This window comes from Leptonychotes weddellii, chromosome 8 (genome assembly GCF_054177405.1).
Source record: "Leptonychotes weddellii isolate Sample4059 chromosome 8, ASM5417740v2, whole genome shotgun sequence".
In the NCBI taxonomy this organism is placed as follows: domain Eukaryota; kingdom Metazoa; phylum Chordata; class Mammalia; order Carnivora; family Phocidae; genus Leptonychotes; species Leptonychotes weddellii.
The window spans coordinates 89564825-89591010 of NC_138376.1; the positions used below are offsets into that span (position 1 = coordinate 89564825).

General features: G+C 39.5%; 1 protein-coding gene across 1 annotated transcript in view; it reads right to left on the reverse strand.

Moving 5' to 3' along the window:
- ROS1 (ROS proto-oncogene 1, receptor tyrosine kinase) overlaps nt 1-26186 on the reverse strand; it is a 102438-nt gene that overhangs the window by 71103 nt on the left and 5149 nt on the right. The window contains exons 2-12 of the mRNA XM_081829369.1: nt 25420-25464; nt 24490-24549; nt 22596-22622; nt 17749-17809; nt 11109-11257; nt 10084-10222; nt 7164-7365; nt 6435-6511; nt 4644-4766; nt 4294-4478; nt 3250-3347 (exon numbers count right to left, since the gene is read on the reverse strand). Coding sequence (XP_081685495.1) covers nt 3250-3347; nt 4294-4478; nt 4644-4766; nt 6435-6511; nt 7164-7365; nt 10084-10222; nt 11109-11257; nt 17749-17809; nt 22596-22622; nt 24490-24549; nt 25420-25464 — 1166 coding nt within the window. The remainder of the gene's footprint in view (nt 1-3249; nt 3348-4293; nt 4479-4643; nt 4767-6434; nt 6512-7163; nt 7366-10083; nt 10223-11108; nt 11258-17748; nt 17810-22595; nt 22623-24489; nt 24550-25419; nt 25465-26186) is intronic.

The following is a 26186-nucleotide window of genomic DNA, read 5'->3' on the forward strand; positions in this document are numbered from 1 at the left end:
TATACATTTTCCCATGCTTTGTGAAGGATAAAATAGAAGAAAGCAAAAACGTTTAACCTATTTTTAAAACCACTTATTATTTCGCTATAAATATCTAGCAAAACTACCTTGCATTTTGTAGTGGACTAGGTTTTTTTTTTTAATATTTATAGTTAAGTGGGACAATAGAGCTACCATTTTATAAATCATGAAGAAATATCCCACAAGACAGCAAAACAGCTGGGATGGACCACCCAGCAGTTAGAAGAAGCCAGTGGAAGAATTTTGTAAAATAAACCACCTAATTTGGAGCCAAATCTCATGGTAATAGTACATGTGGATTTTTAATAATGAAACAGAAAACACCACCAAAATATTTCATTGATAAACCAAATCTACAAATAGAATTTTAACTAAAACATAAAACTGTTAATTTGGATGAAGCTAATTTAGAATTTGTGATCATGGAGACAGATGCTAACACAAGTACACTTCTGCTGGGGCATCTGGGGGCTCAGTCAGTTAAGCATCTGACTCTTAATTTTGGTCAGAGTCATGAGATCAAGCCCTGAGTTGGGCTCCACATCGGGCACGGAGACTGCTTAAGATTCTCTCTCTCCCTCTCCCTTTGCCCCAGCCCATCCCTCTCTTCCTCTCTCAAAAAAAAAAAAAAAGAAAAGAAAAGTATACTTCTGCTTAGCAAATCTTTCTTATCACAGCCCCATGGATTGACAGGATTCCAACCTCTCATCACAACTGTCAAATTATTTTCCTTGTCCTATTCAGTCCCACCCTTGTTCTCCTTGATGACTGTTCCAAATCTTTATCAATATGCTCGACCCCTGTGCTACAATAATATCCTGAAATATAAACTCCATGTTGAGATGTGAACCTATGTTCTTTTTCTTAAGAGAGGGTTGTAGCAGGCAAAAAGCAGAAACAACTTGGCTCTTAACTTTCTGCTTTAGTTTCCCAAGTTCAAAGCTATTAATGGAACATAGAGGGACTTCAGAGTAGACAAGAGGAAGAAGATTTGGGGTGAAGATTACAATCCTTGGGCTGCAGCAGAGAGAGGACAGGTGTTTAACCCTCGTTGCCACTTTGGAGGGTAAAGAAAGGAGAGGGAAGGTGCACAGAGCCAGGCTGCGGAGGGAAGAGGGCAGAGGTGAGAAGGAGAAGAAGCAGGGTAGGGGAAGAAGGGAAGAGGTTTAGAGTAAGTACAAACTCAGTGAGTGAATAATTCAATGGTGCAAAATAACAGCACAGAGGAAACCACTTCTAATGCCAGGAGAATAAGTGATTCACACATCTGGCATTCCTTAGGGACACTATATACAAAGTGCTGCTAAAAGGTATATGCTGATTTTTACAGAAACGCTATTGGTGTAGGAGATGATTAGAAGACAGGCCCTGGAAGACAAATACTGGCTCCACAGCAAAAGAGCTGCGTGATCTTGAGCAATTACTAAGCTGTGTTTACTTTCCGATCCATAAAGCTGAGATAATAAAAGTACCTACTTCATACAGTTGAACAAGAATTAAATGAATTTTTGGAAGTAATACACTTAGAGGCACCAATTAATATTATCATTATCATTTCTAGTCACATTTCAAAATCTAAGCACAAATCAATTTTATCTAATGGAATAAAGAGCCACCAGAGACTTCACTGGGATGCATTCTGAGTGACTGATTGAGGGGGTGAAGTTTATTATCCTTGTTATATTTATTATATGTAATATTATAAATATATTTACTATTATTTATTTAGTGGGTTAAGTTTATTTATAAAATGAGTCATTTTGGGTAAATGCCAGCAGCAAAGTTCCATCTCATAGGATCTTACACTTTTACAAATGAGAAAAATAAGATCCAGGGAGTCCAAAGGACTCACCCTACAATGCAGTGTTTGTAAAACATATTCTTGAATCAGTAATTCATGCAAACTTAAGTATCAAGACAAAATAAGACAAAGTAAGACAAAATAAGTACCTAGTGAATTATGAATGAATGTCAATAGAAAACTTGATTTCAGAGCAATAATGAGCAACCTTTTTTTTTTTTTAAGATCAATTCATTGGGGCACCTGGGAGGTTCAGTCAGTTAAGCGTCTGCCTTTGGCTCAGGTCATGATCCCAGGGTTTTGGGATCGAGCTCTGCGTCGGGCTCCCTGCTGAGTGGGGAGCCTGCTTCTCCCTCTCCCTCCGCCTCTCCCCCCCAGCTTCTGCACTCTCTCTCTCTCTCTCAAATAAATAAATAAAATCTTCTAAAAAAAAAAGATCAATTCATGAAAAATAAAAAATGTCATGGGCTATATATATATATTTTTTTCATTCAAAAGGAAAACAATTTTATCTGACAGGAAAGAAAAAAACTTCATCTTATAAACTTGGCCTTGCTTATTAGCTATCATTCTCTGGTCACATTTGAGAAATAATATCGCCAAAATAATTTTCTGTGTTTTCATCCTTCACATTTATGTATATTTGGAGATCACACAATATATTCACAGGGAATACTTCATTTCATCCTCAAAATAACACAACTGGGCAAGCATTGTTATGTTCCACATACGAACAGACAAAGGAAAAGTCACAGGCACAGTTACTTGCTCCAAGTCAGACCGCAATTTAAGCAGGACAGCTGAGCTAAAATGAGTCCATTTTATTTGGCGGGGGGGGAATAGTTATTTAAAATGGGAAATTTTCACTTGTTATTAACCATCAACACCTATGTCCGAAGATGGGCAAAAGCAGCGTTCTTGGTAACCAGCCGCCTCTGAGAGGTCTGAGGACAGGACCAGGGAAATGAACTGGTGCTGAATTGCTCAGCAAAAGAAACAGTAAAATGGAAGGAGGAGTCACAGGCAGGAAGGACTCCATGGGGAGCACCGAGGAGGCAATGAGACCCGGAGTCATGCCATAAAATAATGACAACTCCAGGACTGGAACCTAGATCCCTGAGACCCAGAGAAGAGATCTTTCCCACCTACCCATATTTTACTGTGAAGGAGAGGAAAATCTACTCAACTTGAGATCTTTCCCACCTACCCATATTTTACTGTGAAGGAGAGGAAAATCTACTCAACTTGAGAAGTTGTGGATCAAGTTTGCAAGAAATTTCCTTGTGGCTCTATAGAATGCAAACTTTGCCTAGATTTAATTACATTTGAAATGAGATACATAGGTTGGCTCCTCTGGTTCTATCAAGCAAGTTTCCCAAAGATTCTTGCCACGGAAGAGAACTCACGGTTATAAGGCTAACACTTACCCATTGTACGAATCAGCCACAATTTTCTGAGGTGCGGTAATTGAGGGAGGAGTAATTTCCTCAATGTTCGAGCAGTTTCCTAAATCACAGACATACGCCTAGAGAATCAAGCATGCATCCGTGGATCAGTGTCTGTCTGTATTCAGTTTGGCCAACAAGTATTTCTTTTTTTATTTTTTAATGCATCCCCCACCCCCACCCCCTCTCTAAGAATAAGTATTTCCTGAGCATCTGTTCTGTGCTTAGAATTGTGCTAGTCACTGACCTCTTTTCAAAGTATAAAAAAAACCCCACAAAACTCATAAAAGTCAGTTTTATATCCCATATCCTAATGAATGTGCATCCTGTTTACACCAGTGAAATACAAATACCTATTTTCCTGGCTTGTGGAACTAATCAAATTTTTTTTTTAAGATTTTTTTTCCTTTTTTTTTTTTTTAAAGTAATTTCTACACCCAACATGGGGCCTGAACTTAAAACCCTGAGATCAGGAGTCATATGCTCTATCGACTGAGCTGGCCCACCCTTCAACTATTTGTTAAAATGTAAGCTGTATCCAAGTTTATGGGCTTCCGGCCATGGTGATTGTAATAGGCCTGTCCTTTTGAAAGAAGGAAAGTTGAAACACAGCAGGACCGTTTTCTCAAAGATTTCAATAACACTGTATTTTCAGAGACTACTAAAGTTACCCTTGGTTATTATATAATTTAAAATGCTCACAGCTGATTTTAATCAGCTACTGATAGCACAGACACCAGACACCACCACTCTCTTATGAAAAATGAATCATCATTAATAGAATAAACCCATGGCTTTGAAAAATCACAAATAAAGATGATTTAACAGTAGGTCAGGACTGTCTTAGGTAAAGTCCAGACCTTCCTAAAGACCAGATCTATGACTCAGGGCTAACCTAGTGTGTAAAACTTAGTAAATACTCACTGAGTATTTACTGAGTGAAAGAATTATGTTTACCTACAGATATATCAAGATATGCACGTGAGTGTCGATATCCAATTATTCACTTTAAATCCTCAGACTCACCAGTTCATCCATGATGAAATACATTCTCTGATAAAGCCAGTCTACGGAGATGGAAGAAATTAATCTTGAACCTTTGTAAAAAACTCTCAGGTCAGACGCATCAGACATGTTGGCAGCCTCTTTCATCCATATGAGAGTCCCTTCTGAGAAATAAACGACTTGCTGGTGGACATTAACCGATATTCCTAGAAGAACCATGCAAATACATGCGTGTTATGATATCACAACCAAAAAGAACCTTACATGACAGAAAATTTATTTCTTTAATTTTTAATAAGGAGTTTAAAATAGAAGTCAGTCTGGGTCTTTTTTTTCCACACTAAGGAAACATTTCTTCCGATCATACTGACCTGTAATATTATGGTGTGTAGCATCTGACTGAAGGCAATGTGCTTCATCTACTAAATGTTTTAAAGATCTCTTTCTTAGAGAAGCTTTTCTGGATAAAAAGAGCCACTGTTCCTCTTCTTGAACTAAAACAATAACATGATTTATAGGCAGACCAACCACATGCACATCAACACACAAAAAAACCATTACCATCCTTCAAAGCAAGGCAACTAACGATCGAACGAGGCTGGTCGGATTTTTCTCTGAAGGCTGCGGGGGCATTTCAACTGCAACATATCTCACATTATTCCACGATTGGGGGTGGGAAGTACAGTGTCAGCCAAGTAGGCTTTATATGTATGTGCCCCGAAAGACCCCCAAAATAACACCACATAAGGGATCACTGCTCTCAACAGCCTTGCACCCTCAGGAGCTCAGCTCATTACCCACAGCCATGAGAATGTGGCTGCTCGGTGGAGGTGGTCCAGCCCAGGCCAGACTGGGCTGTTGCATAACACCAGACAGACACTGGTTGTCTCTGTTTTGTCTTCAATTCTCTCTCCCTTGGAGGCCAGAGAAAAGTCCTTAGAGCAATGAAATCTGAGGACTGCAGGACTCTGCTTGACATCCCACTCAGTCGGAGACTGATGCAGGGTGCGTCAGTGAAGGGCAATTAACAAAAGTTACGCAGTAATTGCAGTAACAACAACCTTAAACCTGCTCTATATTTAACACATCCTTCGGATGCTTCTTGCATAACAAAAATGCCTCTCCTTTCCTAGAGTCCAGTAACAGCCAAAAAACCAAAGGCTGGTGATAGACAACACTCAATACACATAGACGGGTGCACATTAGGGGAAGGGGCCGTCCATTCAGCAAATGGGATTCTGGCGAAAATAGAAAACAGACTCCTAGAATTCTGAATCTTTCTGTGTTGTTCAAGACTCCTACTCGTGTCCCCAGAATATTTCCAGTGCTTCTTAGAAAGCATTTTCATTTATTATTTTTTCCATACAGGTATCATACGGTAAGTATTTAATCTCTCAGGCAATCATTCAAATGCCAAAATGAAAAAAAAATAATACTTCAAAATATAACAAAAGCTAACTTGGTAGATTGAATATTCAAAATGGTAAAATGTAAATTATTAAGTCCAGATATATTTAAAAACCTGAAGGAGAATGGAATAAAAAGATATCTGATAGGAGCGCCTGGGTGGCTCAGTCGTTAAGCGTCTGCCTTCGGCTCAGGTCATGATCCCAGGGTCCTGGGATCGAGCCCCACATCGGGCTCCCTGCTCTGCGGGAAGCCTGCTTCTCCCTCTCCCACTCCCCCTGCTTGTGTTCCTGCTCTCGCTATGTCTCTCTCTGTCAAATAAATAAATAAAATCTTTAAAAAAAAAAGATATCTGATATGTATTAAATGATGATACATAATACAAAATGGGGGTGAGGGCAAAAAGATTACATGTATACCTAAGCGTTTAATGTGAGTCACAATCACTAGTGATTTCATCTGAAACTAAGGCTTTGTATGAGGCCATTTTTTTTTAATCCCTAAATTTTTCATTCTAATTTTGAAATTCCTAAATTCTAATTTAAAACCTTTGGGTCCAATAACTTCTATTTGTCAAATACTGGATGGGATTCATTTAAAATAGGAGCTTACCAAGTACCAAAAGACAATGTTGATTTGGGCAGAAGAGGTGGGGTTCTTGGGATCAACCAGATGAACCAGGACTCTGAGATCTGAACCCACCCTTGCCACCCCCTCAGTTCCCAAGTAACAGAAGGGGCATTCCCAGGCTGTACCTGCTGAGGATAAAGTGGTAATACTAGATTCTGCTTCTGGCCCCTCACCAACTTCATTTACTGCTGCAATGGAAAACCTATTCCAAAAACAATTTAGAGAGATGTGTTTCACATGGCATGGTGTGAACATGAGATAAAAAGAGAAGGAGCAATAATACTTCTATTTAAAGAACAATGTGGCCATGCACGTATCTAGTTACTCAGTCCCACTGCTCAGCACTGAGATGACCATCAATCACATCCTTGTTTGCATTCTGCATAGAACAGTTCAGGGTCACAGAGGTCAAAAACTGAACTCTGCTATCTGCATGACCCCCATCCCTACCCTAATTTAAAGAGGCCTTGGTAAATGCTGGAAAAGCTAACAATAATAAAATAATCCCCCTAATGGTTAATAAAAAAATACCACTAACAGAATTTCACTTCCTTACTTTTTTCATGTTGGGTTAAATGAAAAAATGGTATTTATGGTGTTTATGATATCTTTATTGGTGCCTATTTATAAGGATCCTCTGAATATAACAGAAATACTTCAGAATGTTTTTGCTTAGGACACTGTAGTCTAACAGACACAAACTTGAGGAAAACTACGATAACATCAACCCAACAGCACAAAGTCAATGGGAGTTTTCCAAATACATTTAAACGACTTTGGGGCCATATGTCTTAAATAATGATTATGCCTACGGCCATGCTGGCTACATCTTCCTTGCCCCACTTAATTCTTACCTGTAGGTGGTATTTGGCAGAGTGGAGTAAAACTGGAAACTGGTTCTCTGTGTCCCTGAATCTAATTGTTGATTTTTGCTGATCAGTCTTAAGTTATAACCCAAAATTGGTCCTCCTGGGAATTGGGGTGGAGCCCAACTGACTTCCACGGTGTCGGGACTCGAGCTCTCAATATTTCTAATGGAAGGAGCAGTCTCAGGAACTAGAAGATGTAATGGTGACATGGTAAGCAGGAAGATGTACAAGCAACAAATGTAAATAGCACAGGGAAAAAAGTCTTGTTTTTTGAAGTGTAAATTAAATATTTTCATTAATATTCAAAATAAGTGATAGAGAGAAGGCGGTAAGATATCTAGGAGCTGCAACTCTTGATCCCTAAATGAGACCAGCTGGCTACTTTCCTAAGGGACTCTACCAAGTGTTATTTTCCTTGCATATAATTTATGAAGGTGCAGGTAGGCAAATAGGATAAATATTCTAGAAAAAAGTTATCAGAAGTCTCCAGAGACCTGAGTGAGTTGAAACTGTGGGGTGGAACCCGGCTAGGAAGGAGAAGAGAATCTGTAACAAAACCGTAGTCAATGATTAACAGGAGTTGAAAGAAGTAAATCCTGGGCCTTTTCACTCACTGGAGCGCTTGCTATAGCCTGACCAGTTCCAGTTGAAGATGCAGGCTCAGATAAGCCGGACTTAGAACAGTGTGCTTCCCTCTTGCTGACACCCAGACGTATGTTCCTTCCCATGGCGCCCAAGGTCCCTTAGAGTCCAAGTTCACTGTGCTTTAGCACTACCCTCTCCCTTGAGACGGATTAAAGGAACATGCATTCATTAATTAAGCATTCACTCATAGACTTGAGAAGCTACCTAAGTAGCAAAGAACAGAAAGAAAAACAAATGATCTAACAGCCTGTCTGCCATTCCTGCCTCCACCTACTTTTCATACCTCCCACCCCCTAAACCCACCCTTTCATTTCCTCTTCCTGTAGAAAGACACACTCTGACGTCACTTTGTTCTCGTGTGGACTTCCCTCCCTCTGAATACTTTTGGCAAATGTTCTGCATCACTCCTGACTCGGGAGAGTTGGTAGAAATTAAGACAGTGCAGCCTTCACATTGGATGAGTTTTTAAAAGGCTGTTTATTGATCTCTCAGCCTTTCTCCAATATGATTCCTCCTCAACTCTCAGACCAGTCTTTGGCAAACACAAACATCACTGTGTCGACTCTTCTGCTCCCTGCACTCAGTCACCTTGGTGAACGGAGGGGTACGAATCATCTTTCACTAATTAGAAGCAGGATGTCAAAAAACCTAATTCCTTAGGGTCAATGCTCAGACCCAGACATGCTCTGCTCCACTTCGAGCAGGTTGCATGCCACCTACATGGTAAGCTGTGATTATTGTCCAAATCTCTCCCACAAAAATCCTCCCTGAAAGGCCAGTCAGGGTGGGCACGATATTCCTTGCCTATTAACCATTCTCCTTGGTTAAGAAATTATCTTCATAAGGGCCTCGATTAAAAGGTAATAATACCATCTAAATCATACATTTCCCATCACGAAAGGAGGAGAGGGACATGAGGCATGGAATACAAAACAGGTAACTATAAGTTTTAATGTGGCTAGAAAAGTGAGAAGGAATTGAGGAATGAGGTGCTATCCATGGAAAGGATATCCAGAGTAGGTCTGGAATACATGGAGGGCATGAGGGTTTGCAAATCCAGGAGAAAAGCCCAGAACTGGAAAACAAAATTTGCCTTCTTCATTATTTTGATTTGACTAGCCATGGGCCGCCATGGGCCCTGGATCATATTATCTCTCCAGCATCAGAAAATGTCCCAGCACTGTTGGAATACATGAGGCATTGCTTTGAACAAAGAAGGATCCACGTATTCCACTCTGATCTGGAACATTTCAAATATTGCCCTAGCCAGTGTCTGACCCAAGCTTTGGAGGATGGTCAGGGAGTAATCAGCAGAGGTGGCCACACACAGCCTAAAATCTGATAAGCAGTAAGCGAGCATGAATCAGGGAAAGGGGAAAATGCCGTCACTAGCTTCCTCAGCTGTTCAACTGTCCACAGCCTAGTCCAAGGTGAGGCTCTGTGCACACTGCCAAATCTCCAGAACTGATGGGTCGGGACATCTAACACCTGGTCTGGAATACATCCCCGCAGGTCCAGTCAGCTAACCCTGAGGGTAAGGGAACCACATAACTCTCCTTCAGTGTCTGCCCCACGCATGCACTCCCCTAAAATGCTCTAGGTTAGACCCCTTTTCCCAGCATGGAAGTCACATCTTCAAAAGAAGAAATCAGAAAATGTTCCAAGGTAGGTGCAGTTTTTTTTAAATCATGTCTGATAAAATGTCCAAGTATTATCATAACCTCCAGGCGGACTGCTCTCCCTCTGTGCTTTCCAATCTGATTCCCTCATTCCCTCAATCCATCTTAGGCGTAGCTGCCAAAACTATCTTTTTCAGAAGTATGTGAAACAATTACTTCTCTGCTTAAAAACTGTCCTTAACTGCTAACTGCTTATTGAGGCTTATTCTGCAACCTGACTGTCCTTCACCCCTACGCCCCATTTGCAAGCCCCTAACGGACAGACCCTGTTCAAAATGTCCCTCTTAACATTGTACACAGCACTTTCCCACTTACAGCGTGCTTTCCTTATTTATTATGCTTACTGCTTAGAGTATGTCTCCTCCACCAAAAGCTGAGCTGCGCAAGACCAGGGAGTTTGGTATTGATCATAGAGACATGCTGAGCACCTAGAATGCTACGGGGCATATGGTTAGGTACTCAGTTACTGAACGGATCAATTGATGAAGGAATAATTTATTTCATTATTTAAAATAGAACCAAACTAAACTAAAGCTTTGGAATAATCTCCTTATTTCATGAGCCACAGGGACACACTATACCTCCATAAGGATGAGTCCTGTAACTGGGACTTGGCAGAGAATACAGCTGTAGCTGGGCTGTGAAGATCCAGACCACTCGAAAAATATACTCAGTGAAGGGATGCAGGGGCTGTACCACATATGAGAGCTTGGACACGGCCTACGTCAGGGAGAGATTAATAATTAGCGTTTACAGAATCACCACCACACAGTGCGGCTCAAGATCGCAGATCAGTTTGTAAGAGGTGCAGGACTTCTTGGATATGGGGTGACCCCGGGCCTCCCAGCCCGGAAGAAATGGGCCTGGAGCTCGGAGCTGAGCCGTCCAGATGTCAGCCTGCATAATTCACACCCAAAGTCTCTCCTTCCTCAAATTGGCAAAATTATGGATTCAGTTATTTGGCATTTACCTCAAGGCTTTAATAATTTTTCTATGTTAATATACTTAGTGTCTTGGGGCTATTTTCCTCTGAACTTGCTCATGCTTTCTTTTTTTTTTTTTTTTTAAAGATTTTATTTATTTTACAGAGAGAGACACGGCGAGAGAGGGAACACAAGCAGGGGGAGTGGGAGAGGGAGAAGCAGACTCTCTGCTGAGCAGGGAGCCCGATGCGGGGCTCGATCCCAGGACCTTGGGATCATGACCTGAGCTGAAGGCAGTCGCTTAACGACTGAGCCACCCAGGTGCCCCTTGCTCATGCTTTCTTAAAAGAGACAGTCCTAGATGACTTTCTTGCCCTCCATCCTAGTTGGAATTCTTGTAGGTGGGGTGGGCAGAAAATGACCAATGATATGAGTAGTTGGTTAGGTGACGCTGCGCTGAAGGAACAAGATGTATGTCTAATATGTTTTCCTCAAAAATAAAGGATTTAGCATCAACATGTTACAGAGTAGCAGAGATTAAAGTTCATCTAACCCAACCATTCATCTTAACACTTGAATCTTCTCTAGAATGTCTTTATACCTATAATAATACGTAGTAATTGGGCATTTTTAATAATTTGGGAAAAAAACCTGTGTGTACGTACGTAGGCAGCTTTTCATACCTCAGTATAAGTCCAGCTTCCAGGAAGTTGTGCATATTTCCACTGAATGATGTATTTTACTCCAGAAATGTTGGCAGATTTCCATCGTAAGGTCACACCATGGCTTCCAATGGAAGAAGCAAAGGGTGCGGTGGGGAAATCGGCATTTTCTGGGGAGAAAACAGGACTTCATTCACCATGCACCTCTGTCAAGTCAGGAGAAAGGGTGTCTGTTTCATCTCGGGCTCTCAGGAGTCTCTTGTTACAACTACATCTTGCCACAATAGCTTACCCGAATAATAAATGATGTACATATTCAACTGGTTTATTTTTATAAATCAGCTAGACAGTCTGGCATCTTGTTTTCCCCGTAGAATTCACTATCATCATTTTTTTTACAGGCAAGCAACACAGAGTATTGTACAGTTTTCTCTTATGATTACCACTTCCTTACAGGTGGGTGCCAGGGGCGTGTATGGTACATAACAGAACCATCTATTGTTCCAGAGCAGGTATCCCAAGACATTTTTAAAATGTTACACTACAATCCTGTTGCTATTGCTCATCTTGTCAATAAATTATTTTTATATGTACAAGTAATTCTACTCCAAAGGATTCCATATTCAGTTGTTCCATATTGTAAAGTATTTTGTGACTTCTAAACATTAGTAACGTCGATGTGGGAAACAAAGGCAGAAGAAAAATTATTAAATTTCCTTAATGCTTACAGCCCGTTGGCAAGTCCTTGAAAGAGGCAGAGTGACATTCCTCTAGGGACTCAACTGCCTCAATGCTGACACTTTGCTAAGGGCAAAAGGCAATCTTAGCCTGACCCCCAGGATCCTGTAGGTCTTCTTTAACAAAAACAAATTCCTTTAGAAACTTCCTTTATCTCTACTCCCCAAGATACATGTTGGCAATCATCCCCAAGCATATGACCCACTGATATACATATGGAGGGTCTCTTAACTAAGGTTTTAGTGGACAGTAATAAATGACCTTTTTTCCAACAATAGTTAACCCCCTCAAGGTCCTGGAAACCTTGCTTCTAAAATTCTGGAGAGACTTATGCCATCCCTAACCCCCTCCCCACTTGAAAGCATATAAATCGCCACCCCTCAGCTCTTTCTGCCCACGGGTCCTGTCCCCGTGCTTTAATAAAACCACCTTTTGGCACCAAAGATGTCTCAAGAATTCTTTCTTGGCCATCGGCTTCAAACCTTAACGTTTTTCCTACTTCAGCATTGCAACTGGTAACACACATTTATTGTTGCTACTTCCAGGCCCCGTACAAAAGGCTAGAATTTGGAATGGTATGTTCCACTGGGATGAAGTTATTTTACTTTACTTTTTCTATCTTCCAAAATTGTGAGTGATATCATGCTTCAGCTTGCTTTTTTCCCCCCAATTTTTAACTGTGGTAAAATACACATGACATAAAAGTTACTATCTTAACCATTTTTAAGTGTGTTCAGTGGTACTGAGTACGTTTTTATTGTTGTGCAATCATAACCACCATTCATCTCCAGAATTCTTCTCATCTTGCAAAACTGAAACTCTACCCAGTAATCATTAACTCCCCACTCTGCCTCCCCCCAGCCCCTGGCAAACACCATTCTACTTTTTGCCTCTATGACTTTGACTACTCTAATACATCATGTAAGTGGCATCAAACAATATTTGTCTTTTTGTGACAGGCTGATTTCACTTAACATAATGTCCTCAAGGTTCATCCATGTTGTAGCGTGTGTCAATTTTCTTTCTTTTTAAGGCTGAATAACATTCCATTGTATGTATATATCAAATTTTGCTTATCCATTCACCTGTCAATGGACACTTGGATTGCGTTCATGTGTTAGCTATTGTGAATTCAACAAGAAGTGTATAACATCAGTGTATAAATATCACTTCAAGAACCCGCTTTATTTTGAGTATATACACACAAGTGGAATTGCTAGATTCTATGGTAATTCTGTCTTTAATTTTTGAGGAACCATCATGCTGTTTACCACAGAGGCTTTATCATTTTACATTCCCACCAATGGTGCACAAGCATTCCATCTGCTTCACATCCTCATCAAAACTTTTATTTTACTGGGTTTTTTAAAGGTAGCAATTCTAATGAGTGTGAGGTGGTATTTAGTTGTAGTTTGGATTTGCATTTCCCTAATCAGTTAGTGATGTTGAATATCATTTCATGTGCTTATTGACCATTCGTATATATTCTTTGGAGAAATATCTATTCAGGTCCTTTGCCTATTTTTTGAATTGGATTGTTTGGTTTGTTTGGTTGTTCAATTTTAGGGGTGTCTATATATTCTGGATATTAATCCCTTATCAGATATATGATTTGCAAATATTTTCTTCCATTCTATTGTTGCCTTTTTGCTCTGTTGATAGTGTCTGATGATGTGTATATTTTTTTAATTTTCATGAAGTCCAATTTGTCTATTTTTTTCCTTCATTGCCTGTGCCTTTGGTATCATATCCAAGAAGTCATTGACAAATCCAAAGTTGCTTTTACTCTATTTTTTCTTCCAGGAGGCTTATAGTTTTAGGTCTTACATTTAGGCCATGAATCCATTTTGAGTTAATTTTTTCATGATATTATGTAAGGGTCCAATTTTATTCTTTTGCATGTGGATATCCAGTTTTTCCAGCACCCATTGTCTTTTCCCCATTGAATAGTCTTGGCACCCTTGTCAGAAATCATTTGACCATCTATACAGGATTTATTTCTGGAGTCTTTATTCTAGTCCATTTGTCTATATGTCTGTCTTTATTACTGCAATAAGTTTAAAATCAGGAAGTGTGGGTCATCCAGCTTTGTTCTTCTCTTTAAGATTTGGGGTCTCTTGAGATTCTATATGAATTTTCAAATGGATCTATTTCTACAAAAGATACTGGAATTTTGATAGGGATTACATTAATCTGTAGGTTGCTTTGGGTTAGCATTGACATCTTAACTGTATTGTCTTTCAATCCATGAATATGGGACTCTATTTAAGTCTTTTTTTAATTTGTTTCAGAAATGTTTTATAGTTTTTATTTTACAAGTTTTTTACCTGATTGGCTAAGTTAGTTCCTAAGTATTTTATGCTTATTGATGCTATCGTAAATGGAATTGCTTTCTTAATTTCCTTTACAGATTGTTCATTATTAGCAAACAGAAATGCAACTGATTTTCATGTGTTTACTTTGTATACCGCTACTTTGCTGAATTTATTGGTTCTAACGGTTTTTTGTGCTATCTTTAGCATTTTTTACATGTAAGATCATATTATCTGTGAGCAAGGATAATCTTCCTTCCTCCTTTCCAATTTGGATGGCTTATTTCTTTTTCCTGCCTGTACTATGCTAAATAGAAGTGACAAAAGCAGGCATCCCTGCCTTGTTCCTGAGCTTAGAGGATAAGCTTTCTTTTCTAAAATAACAATGACTACTCTGGTCGAGAAAACATAATAAGTTCTTGTAAGAAGCTTAAAATGGCTAAATACAAACTTCCATGACCTCTCTCCTTCTGGTTAAAAGTTGACACCATTCTGATCGCTATAGATACTGAATCTGGACTAATTGAAGTCCATACTACCAGAATACTCTGTGACCCAGAAAAAAGAAAGCCATTGTCATCTGAGGTTCTAGCCCAGAGAGCCTTAGCACAACACTTCTCTGCTGATTCTTCTAATTATGGTTCATTTTTAGTTGTTATAACTATACGAGCAAAGCACAGTTCCATTTTTTTCCCCTGTTTTATGGTGTGAGACACCTAATAGCGGAGATTGCAATAGTCTGTGGGAAACCTTTGTCAAAACATTAAGGACACCTGGTTTAAAATGGAGTCAGGAAGCCCTGAAGGGGGAGCTCTCTCACCCACTCACCACTGGTTGCAGGCTGTAGAACAAAGAAGGAAGTTAAGAATTATTTTGCCAAGGAGGACATTTTTCACACGGGAATTTCATCTTTTTTTCTTTTTTTTTTTAAGAAAAAGAAGGAAGATCCCTCCGTGCTCCAGCAACAATGCACTAACCATCACTTGCAGCCAATGAGAAACCACCACAACCTAGAGCTCTCTTTCTTGTCCAGTGAACTTTTGTTCAAAACAACCCTCCCCAATTTCCTCCTTTCTTCTATAAAAGCTGACATTCCCTTTGTTCTCCAGACTTGCCTATGGTTTGCTTGTCCCGAATTACAATTCCTTTGCTATTCCCAAATAAACTCCTTTTGCTAGTAAGATAACTGGCTATTTTATTTTTAAGGCTGACACTTTAAAGAGGGGTCCAGTGTGGAGCTGTCAGCAGAGTAAGGAAGAAGATCCAAAAGAATCAGAAAGAACATAAGTTGAGAACTTGGCAAAAAGAACCAGAGTTATATGAGTAAGTGCAAGTAAATGTAAACTTCACAGCTAACTGGAGATATGTGTTTCAAAGCCATGGCAATGTGTATGGAAAATCAGAGGTCAGATAGGTTTGTTCTAAAATATCAGGATAAGAATTAACTAAATGAGAAAGAGAAGCTGAACTGATCTGTATACTACTTTCAACACACTGCTGAATGGACAAGAAAAGACTCTGGTCAGATCAGAGGGTTAAAATCAAGTTACTCCCTTTCTAGTTCATCTTTAAGTTGATCCCTTTCTATGTGGCCCCAAGCAAATATATATATGCTTTGTGCCTCATTTTTCTCATCTGTAAAATGGGGATAATAATAGTATTTATCCCTTTGAGCTCAAAAAGAGCTAATACCTATAAATTACTTTTATCAGTGCCTGACTCATAAAAAATAAATAAATAAATAAATAAATAATAGTTTTTTTTACTTTAATATATTCTTAACTATTACCATTTCCACTGTGGAAAAGAGACATGGATGGTATCTAAAATAGAATAATGTAGCAGACTCACAGATAAATGGACCAGGTACCAGATGTGTTAGAGACAAACACGATCTTAGATGTATGGGCAAAAGGATTCATTCTAACAAACTAAAGATATGGTCTATAAGCATATTATTTATATGCCTTTATTTAGCCTTGGTATATCTCATTTGTTAATGATCTATAGACATTGATCCATAGTCAATGAGAAATTTTAAGTAAAGCATTGATTACACTTGTATTCTAACAGAATATATAATTAAGATGGTAGTGTAACTTTGGAATATAAGAAAAGAATGTAAATCAATGTTTCCTAAACTTTCTCAGTTCTGGCATCTTTAGTTTCTCAGTAATTTTTTCATAACTCCTTGGACCAAAAGAATTACCTAACAGCTCCGTTAATTAAGTATTATAACTTAAGTATGCATGTCCTTTCAACTTAGTAGATGTTTGAAAGAAATAACACACATAAACTGAAAGACAATATATGTATTTAATCCTTAAATAAAAATAATTGCACACTAATGGGATCTGTGTGCCTATTGGGGACAGCACAATTTCTCAATATTATAATCAGATTGGGCACCACCAACCCCATTTCCCGTTCCACATTGAGTTTTTTATGGTACTTTCTTTTTATCACAGCAATCACCAAAAAACTCAGCATTGCAAAGATATACTATAGAAAGGAATGTAGTGCATTTCATTGTTTATACCATGAACTACCTCCAACTAGTACTTCCAATGATGTCCAGAAGTTGTCAACTATCTTGTGTTTCCCTTGAATGTTCAAAATGCCCCATCCCTTCCTATGAGGTAGATGTAATGCACTGGGGTACCTCGGTGCACAGTTTGGAAACCATAGGATATAAATTCTATCCATAGCTAACTCCCACTACACAGTAGGAAAAGAATGTAATATCACTGTCTCTCCACAGAAATGTCAAGGGGTTCTGTCTAAAAGACAGAAGCAAATCAGGACAGCAAGACAAGATCCCCCCATTTTCCATCAGCCACTGAGAGCAAGGTGCAAGCCATCGAAACAAAGACTACAGCTTATGGAAGAATCGATCATTTCCCAGTCTGGAAGGAACTATCTATCTCTTAGTGGGAGGAAGACCCTGGAAATTCTGGAAAAGAAAGCTACTAACATTGAGGCTGTGACTTATCAAAGAGTTGGTCCTTCAGAAACCACTAGAGAATTAATATACTAGGACAAAGCCATTTAGACAACACCCAACCTGCTCTGAAATCAGACAGAGGGAGCTGAAGACATACAGCTTAGTACCCTACTTACTCAAAATCTGAAAGCAAGAAGCATCGCTTCTATACTTGCAGTAAATTTCCTAAGCCTTGTAGGGAGCCATGCATATCATAGGTGCTCCATTGACTAGCTAGTAGCTGAATAATTAAAAGCACATTAAATAAAATATTCCTGTGCTTTCAGTTCATTAAAATAGTGGCATTTCCTGACATCAAGTCTGCTTAAGATCCATAGTCATCTCTTTCATTAAGACAGAAGTGATTTCACTTACTGAACTGAGGGCAAAAATCTCAAATTCTAAACCTTAGTCAGGTGCTGTGCTCCCCCTATTTTGCTCTGAAAGAAGAGTCTTGCTGAGTTTCTATCACAATGGCTTCCACATTTGAAATTATATTTATATATTTTTACACTGCTGAGATATAGAAGTCTAAATATTTTAAGAGATGACTCGTTCTCCTTACATGAGCACAGGCCCCTAGAGTGGTGTCGAGGATTTTTAGTAACTGTTGCATATGTCTGCTTACCTAGCGCTTCCTCCTCGAATGCACCTTCAGCACTCCTGCAGCCGACCTCACATGATGCTCGCTGTGGAGACAGGTAGCATCCCAGTCAGGGCAGCCTTGCTCCTGCGTTTGCTGATACATTTCAACGACACTGTGACATTCTAGTGCCTGGTATATAAGTATACCCGTATATCAATTGTTTCAGCTGCAATACTTTAAGTTTCCATTTGCTAGTGGGATTAGAACAGCACCTTTCAAACTTTTTTGACCATGTCCCAAATTCCAAAACACATTTAACAAAACAACATCTCGAAACAGTACTTTTTTTTCCTTTTTTAACAGTTTTATTGAGGTATATTTCGTATACCATAAAATTCACCCATTTAAAGGTGGCTCAGTCATTAAACTTCTGCCTTTGGCTCAGGTCATGATTCCAGGGTCCTGGGATCAAGCCCCACTTCGGATTCCCTGCTCGGCAGGAGGCCTGCTTCTCCCTCTCCCACTCCCCCTGCTTGTGTTCCTGCTCTCTCTCTCTCAAATAAATAAATAAATAATCTTTAAAAAAAAAAGATTTAAAGTACACGATTCAGTGGTTTTTAATATATTCATGGAATTGTGCAATCATCACTACAACCTAATTTTAGAACAAGTTCATCCCATTAAGAAATCTCACACCTGTAATGCAATCATAGCCGTTCTGTTCTAGTCTATTCTTTCATTTTGTTTGTTGTGACTCCTTATTCACTAAGTTGATTTCATAATTGTCTAACGAGTGACATCCCACAGTGTGAGGAAGCATTGAGCTCAACAATGCAATTACATATTTGCCATCTTGGTCAAAGGTTTAGTGAGTTAATAACCTAAAACTCTAGCCTAAGATGATGCCTATTTATTTTATATATCCATGTTTTCCTTCAGAAATTAAAAACTGACTAAATTTTATAGTAACTTGAACATTTTAATGAATATCCTAATACTAACGTTACATTTTAAGGTCTACAAAAACCTAGGAATGATTAGCATTTTACTTCATTAACTTAAAACAGTAAACATTTTCATGACCTAGACATAAATCTCCTGCAACTCTTAACAGATGCATTAGCATTCGTTACAAAGAGAGAAAGAAAGAAAGAAGAGAAAGAAAGAAAGAGGGAAGGAAGGGAGGGAGAGAGGGAGGAAGGGAGGAAGGGAGGGAGGAAGGAAGGAAGGAAGGAAGGAAGGAAGGAAGGAAGGAAGGAAGGAAGGAAGGAAAGCAGAGGAGAGGAAAGGAAAAAGAAAAAGAAAGGGAAAGGGAAAAGGAAAGAAAAGATAAAACTTTTGGAGAAAAGGCACAAATTTTAAGACTATAACACAATCATGATCCATCTTCCTGCTTTCATTCAATTTGCAATTATAATACCTAGGACAACGTGCTATTGTTTCTCCTGGTGATAGTGGAAACCATGACACAATACATTTGCCCTAAAGATCCCAGGTTATTTGCAAATACTAGCTGCACAATGTTTGACCTATTCACTCAAGGGAAGTGCAGACTGATAAGCTCGGGTTTGCTTAGTTAAAGATTAATTTAAATACCTCAGTCTGGGCTCAGGATTATTTAATTTAAGGGCTTAGGATACTTTTCACATTCTTTTTGCAGGTTTCAGTAAAATACATTCAACATGTTTATTAACTGCAGAGAATAAATATACCAAGTGGCAACAAAATTATCATGTAACATGGAATTTTTTTCCAAGAGGTAAAACCAAGGAAAGAGAAAGGAAATAGAATAGTGTTTATTTGGAAATATGGCTAGTCCTGATTACCCAGTAAATTGTGGGTTTATTTTTCCTGCATCTTTTCAGAGGAAAATATATAATAAAATTCTGATCGATCTAGGAGTTTAAATATTTTGTTACTTTGTGAAGCTTGTATTTTTTTCAGCTTTATTGAGATACAATTGACATATAAATTGTGTAAGCTTAAGATATACAACATGTTGATTTGATACATTTATATATTACAAAATGATTACCACTATAGCATCAGCTAACAACTCCATCCCATCACATAATTTCCATTTCTTTTTTGTGGTGAGGACATTTAAGATCTACTTTCTTTAGCAACATTCAGGTAGAGAATGCAGTATTATTAGCTATAATCACCATGCTGTACATTAGATCACCAGAACTTGTTAATATTAAAACTGGAAGCTTGTATTCTAAGGAGTTTAAATGTTATATCAAGTGGAGGCAACACTATAAATTAGATTCTCTCCCTCTCTCTCTCATCTAACATTGGGCTTACAATGACATTATCCAGTGCTCAAATTGCCTAGAGAGAATCTAAAGGTGGTCAGATTTAAGGAAATCACAGAATCTGAGCCCAGAGCCCCTGGATGAGACATTTATACTAGTGTATCCCAGGCCACTGAGCTACCATTCCCACTGCAGAAGCCAAGTTCATGCTTCCCAGGGGCTAGCTACATCTGTCTGCTGTCTCTGTTCTAGTCCACACTCCCATTTCTCCCACAGTAGTAAAACCACCTTTCTCATCATCCCTCTGGCTCCACCCCTGTGTTTATCAGACAGGCACGCGTGGCAATGCCTTTCCTTACTCCTGTAACACAAGGAGGACATACCCACCCCCCTCCTGGGACGCCCCGAGTACAGCCGCTCCGTAGGAATTGTGGCTTCCTTTCCTTAAAAACCATTCATTCATTCACTCAAAAAATGCTTATTGAGTACATATTTTGTGTGTGTGCCAAGCACTGGTGTAAGCTTTAAGGACCTGGCAGTGAGCAGACTGGTAAGTTCCCCACTGTCATGGAATTTACATTCTCTAAGAAGAGGACAGACAACAACCAAGTAAAAAAATTTTTAAATAAAATACATTCAGATAATGAGAAGTGCTATGAAGAAAATAAAACAAGTTAAAGGCACAAGGCATGACTAGGCAGGAAGGAGGCTTCATCTCATCAGGGTGCTCAGGAAGAACCATGCAGAGAGGAGCCTGGAGCAGGACCTGAGTGATTGCAAGAATCTGGGCTCACAAAGGTCTTAAGGACAAAAGCTAGCAGGCAGGAATGTTCCCCCTATACTCCAAAGAGGGAAAGGCCAATGTGGCGGGCACATAGAACACGGGAGACGGGGTGCAAGGTGATGCAGGGGAGCCAGCAAATGGTAGTTCCAAGAGCTTTTTCAAATGGCAACGCAAAGCCATAGAAAGGTTTTTAGGAACAATATGATCTAATTTGTGTTTTTAATTATCAGGGATAAGCCATCTCACTGGCTAACATCATTTTCCAAGTTGTAGTTTGCTAAGCTAACTCTTCCAACGCTATTTCCTCCAAGGAACATGTGCAGAAATCCCAGCTTCATAGGTTGAAGCATTAATGGTTGAAGAGTTTGATTTCCTGCAGGTGTATGTAGATGATTCAAACATCTGTGTATCCATATATCTATCTCGATCTCTATATAGCATGTATGGCTGTTCAGTTCTACTTTATTTAAAGTATAAAATAACCAAGTATACAAAGAAAAGACAGAATAATTATGTAAGTTGTAACACCGAGAGAAAAGCTGGACGTCATATAGACGCAGACAGTGGGTCAGCTCACTGACCGCCAGGGAGCTACCACATTAGAAATCCAATCTCGGGCTGTTTCCATGCTTGAGAGGCTTGAACCATCCCTGACTTTCTTAACACAATCTTCCCAGGAATGGTTTTGGCTGGGGGGGGGGCGGGGGAAGGGTGGTAATGTTACTTTAATCACATAAAAAGATTCTAAGGCGGTTTTTGTTTTTTTTTTAAATCTCAATCAGGAAAGACCTATAATTGTTTTTTTACATATGGAGTGAATCCACCCCCTGCCCCGTTTCACCTCTTCTTAGCCAGCCCTGACCCCTCCATCTACTCTCAGGGGAAAATCACTCAGGTGCAGAGTAAGCACAGACTATTGAGAAAATGTTCCAATGTAACTTTTTTTGTTGTTTATTTTTATTCTCTAGTAAAAAGAAATTTTTCTGTTTTACTGATGGATGGTAAGTTATACTCCTTTCCCAGGCAGAATAAAATAGTTCTGTTCTTTGGTTTGAAGGTCATTTAAATAGAATACAACCTAGGTTTTAAACTGAGAAATAATGTATTTTCTTCATAAACCTCTATGGTCGACCTAAAACTAATTCTGAGGGCCATAGAATCCAGAACCTTAAATAAGATCAAGTAGGAAAAAAATCAAAATCCCTAAGGTCTTTCTGAAAAAGAGGAAAAGCTCCAGTGCAGGGGAGGGGCCAGCATAGGGAGGAGGAGCTGAAAAAAGAGACCTGAGCCGCCAAAGTCAGCATGAAGACACTTACTATCGTAGCAGGGGAAAAAAAATAAAAAATAAAATATCTTAAAAGCTGTGCTTTAAAAATGTAGTCAAAGGAGTTTGTTGAATAAGGAAGAAAACTGCAACTACAGTGTTCTTTTTTAATATACATATTTAATGATAGATTACCATGATTTATGGGGAAGAAGATGGAATCAGCAGAGGTAAGCGTATTCCTAGATGGGTCCCCTCCCCTCTCCCCCCACCACCCTCTCCCCACCAGGCTCCCAGAATTAGAACCTGTCCAAGCAGATTAGAGTAGTATATGTATCTATATGAATACGTGTGTATACACATACACATACATATGCACACAGGTATTTAAAACAGCAAATATTTGTGTCAAAGATGGAATCTTACAGTCATTTTTCTACCCAGATTAATAGCACTCCCATGAGGAAGATTTTTGTGCACTGAGAATTAGTCAGGTTTCTTCATTCTTATTTTAATACCTTTTTAAACATAAGAGATAAAGACATGGGGATTGATGACATCTTTTTTGTGATGGCCAACTCACCTCATAAACAGTGCCATAGGTATTGTTCTGCATAAGAACAAAGAAAAGTGAAATTACTTGAAATTCTTAAGGTTGTAAATAATTTTAATGACACTTGGCTTTATATTTCTTTCAAACTAAATTCTTGCCCCACCATTGACAAATAACCAATAAAAACAATCAAAATCAAGGAGCCCAGAGCTGGGCCTTCTGTCCAGGCAGGCCACTGTATGAACAGCTTTAAAAAGTATGTTTGCAGGGAGCCTGGGTGGCTCTGCTGGTTAAGCGACGGGCTCTTGATTTTGGCTCGGGTCGTGATCACAGGGTCGTGAGATGGAGCCCATGCTGGGCTCTGCACGGAGCTGGAGCCTGCTTAAATATTCCCTCTCTCCTTCTCCCTCTGTCCCTCCCCGCTCATGTGCTCTTTCACTCTCTCAAAAAAAAAAATATTACGTTTGCATCACTGGAGAAATGGTGCAGTTTGATGTCTACTGGAAACTCCCAGTCAACTAAGAGGTAACCTGTGGTGGACCGGGTGAGAGAATGAAGAGGTGTTGGCAGATGCCCAGTGGAGACAGAACCTGACCTGAAAACGACCAATAACTCTGGCCAGAGAAGGTTCCCCTGCCCGGACTAGCGGCTCTGATGCCCCCTGTACGGCCTGGACTGTCACCAGCACCTGTCACCGTTTGGTACCTCCCACTCATTCACTTGGCAAGTGCTGTCTGAGCACTTGCTCTGTGCCTCTCACGGTCTTGGGTGAAACAGACAGTGTGAGCAAGAAGGAGAGAGACCCGCTCTGAGGGGCTTACAGGCGGCAGCAAAGGCCAGCAAACACAGACTAGACAAAGGATGATTTCCACTGGACTTCATAAAAAGTGGCACCAAAGAGACGTAAAAGAATTTTTAGAATGTGTGATAGTTCCCAAATCCAGATAGTGCCGGCTCCACTTCCCGTAACTCCCATTCTATGGGGCACGTAGTCACGAACGTGAGAGTAAGCCTAAGCCTGTCATAGAGACCTGAGCACAGACCATTCCGGAAAGCTATGAGCACCATTGGGAAGGAGAAGTTAACGTCCTTATTTAAATCTCAAAGATATAGTTTCACTCCTTAATAGAAAACAATATTAGGATTACCCCAAAATACCATGATTCAACCTCAGACCTGAACAACCTGAACAAAGGAACCCGCTTTTAAATGACGAAATTCTTATTCACTAGACCAGAATAATTACGGTGTGTCAGGCATTATCCTTAAGAGAGAGATTCTATTATTACCCTAATTTATTGAGGAGGAAAGTAAAGCGCCAAGAGGTTAAGTACCTTAACCAGTTACACACTAAGTGGCAAAGCTGGGGTTAATTAAAAATGAAAAATAAAGTAGCTCGGGATGTATTTTCTACATAGAGTGGAGTAAACGTAGGGGTTTGTAATCTCTGGATTGGATTGCTACCATGTTCCCTGCAGAGAAACTTCGAATGTGATCTAGGGCCCTGCTAGCCAAAGTGTCATCTGGGGACAACAAGCATCACACCATCTGGGAGCTTGTCCCACCCCAGGTCTTCAGAATCAGAATCTGCATTTTAACAAGATCCTTAGATAACTGTACTTTAACATTTGAGAAGCACAGGACTAGGAAATTTGACAAGGGCCTGACATTCTACTAAAAGGCCATTAGAGTTTGGAGCAATTGGGCATCCCTGGGTTCCACAGTTTGCGTTAACGTCCCCGGGTCTCCAATTGCATTAATAGCGTTTATTTCACTTTTTCCCCACTATTATGTATCACTCAGGCCCTCACACTTTTCCTTTAACTCCTTGAAAACCAATGGAAATTCAAATGGGAATCCCCTTAGATAACTTTTCTTTTGAAGGAAATATTAGTATCAAAACAGAAACATAATTAATACTTACACACTTTAAAGCACAGTTTTCCTGATCTACAGAGTTCCAAAAATGACATCCTTGGATGCACTGCAAGAGATATATTAAGAGACAATGGTGACTAGAGAAGGGTGATTTTCTTCTTGCCACCTGACTAGTGCAACATAGTAACAAAATGTATCTACCCAGGAATCTGTGGCCTCAGAAGGATCAGGACCTTTGGAATCAATCCTAAGCAGAACTCTCCTGTCTCCAGGCAAAGCGGGCTTGGTGTGACTCACCGCAGGACAGTGGGGTTGCTGAGGGGAGGTGGCGTGGGCAGGCCTAGAACCCGGAGATCACCCAACCTTCAGGGAGCACCCTGTCCCCTGGGTGGCTGGCAGCAGGTAAAGTCCTGGACACGGTGGCATCGAGCATATCGTGGGTCCTGGCCATGTCCTTACACAACAAGCGAAACTCAAAACTGGGGACTCAACTGGAAAGCAGCATATCAAAACCTAAATGGGTCCACAGTTTTGGAAGTGTGTTCATGTTTATATTTTGAGTCACTAAACACGATGAATAAATGGATACAGGTGCAGAAAAATAATAAAACTATAAATGTAATTGTTGGAAAAGACATTGGAAACCATCTCATCCAACCCTCTCAGATAACATGTAAAAAAACTAAGTCTCAGGAATATTAAGTAATTTTCCCCAAGCCACACTGCCAAGTAGAATCAAAATCACGGAGTTGGATTAGTCCTGTGTTCTTTCTTCTTCAACACACTGTGCCTGAGTTCATTTTTTAATATTCCGTAATTCAGACTTCTCGCTATTTTCAACTGAACTTCCTCCATCAAGGACAAATAAATGAGACTTTACTTAAGAACTTTTCTTATTGGAATAAAACCTGACCATTGTCCCATTTTTATAAACGCAAACATTATAAACTTCCTGACAATGGAAGTGATTACTCACAGGTTCACTCAGATTATATGGTGTGCCAATGTCAAGCTGCCGGCCCTGAAATGAAGAATGAGATCATAAACAACAGATATCAATATTACATTCAGTACGACTACCACACTTTTTTTAAAAAAAGCTTCCTGGAATACTGTTGCCTCCTCTGTGTTTTCTAATTATAAAGTATGATGTTTTAAAGTCATTAAATCAGTTATGAAATCTGGTAAAATGCCAATGCAAATTATAAGATGGAATGCCTAAGAATTCTGCAGAAATGATCAAGGAGGGGGGACTGTAAGGAGTGGTTAAGGACAATGGACAGATAAAGTCTCACATGGTATGAAATAAGCCTGTGACTTTAGTCAATTCATCAAGTCAAAGGGCTTGGGGGTTAAAGATGAATTATGGTCAGTTTTTTTTTTTTTTTTAAGCAGTGTTACTAAGAATAGTGAAAAAAATACAAATTCAGAATTTTACATATAGTAAAACACCAGATTACTCTGTTTTTTTCATCATATTTTCACAAATTTTAAGAACTTTTTTGTGCTGGGAGAAAATAAAAGAAATAGTAACTAAGGGGGGAAAATCTATAAATCGTTCACCCTCTCCCTGGTTGTTATGTGACTAGAGTCCTTGATAAACTGAAAGGCTTACAAAGGATGACAATATTGGGCCTATGATGATCAGACATGTGCCTGAATTGTGTTATATGGATATGATCCAATCATCAGCCTGCCTCACTGACTGACTTAGAATTTTGAGCAAAGGATAACTAAGTGAGT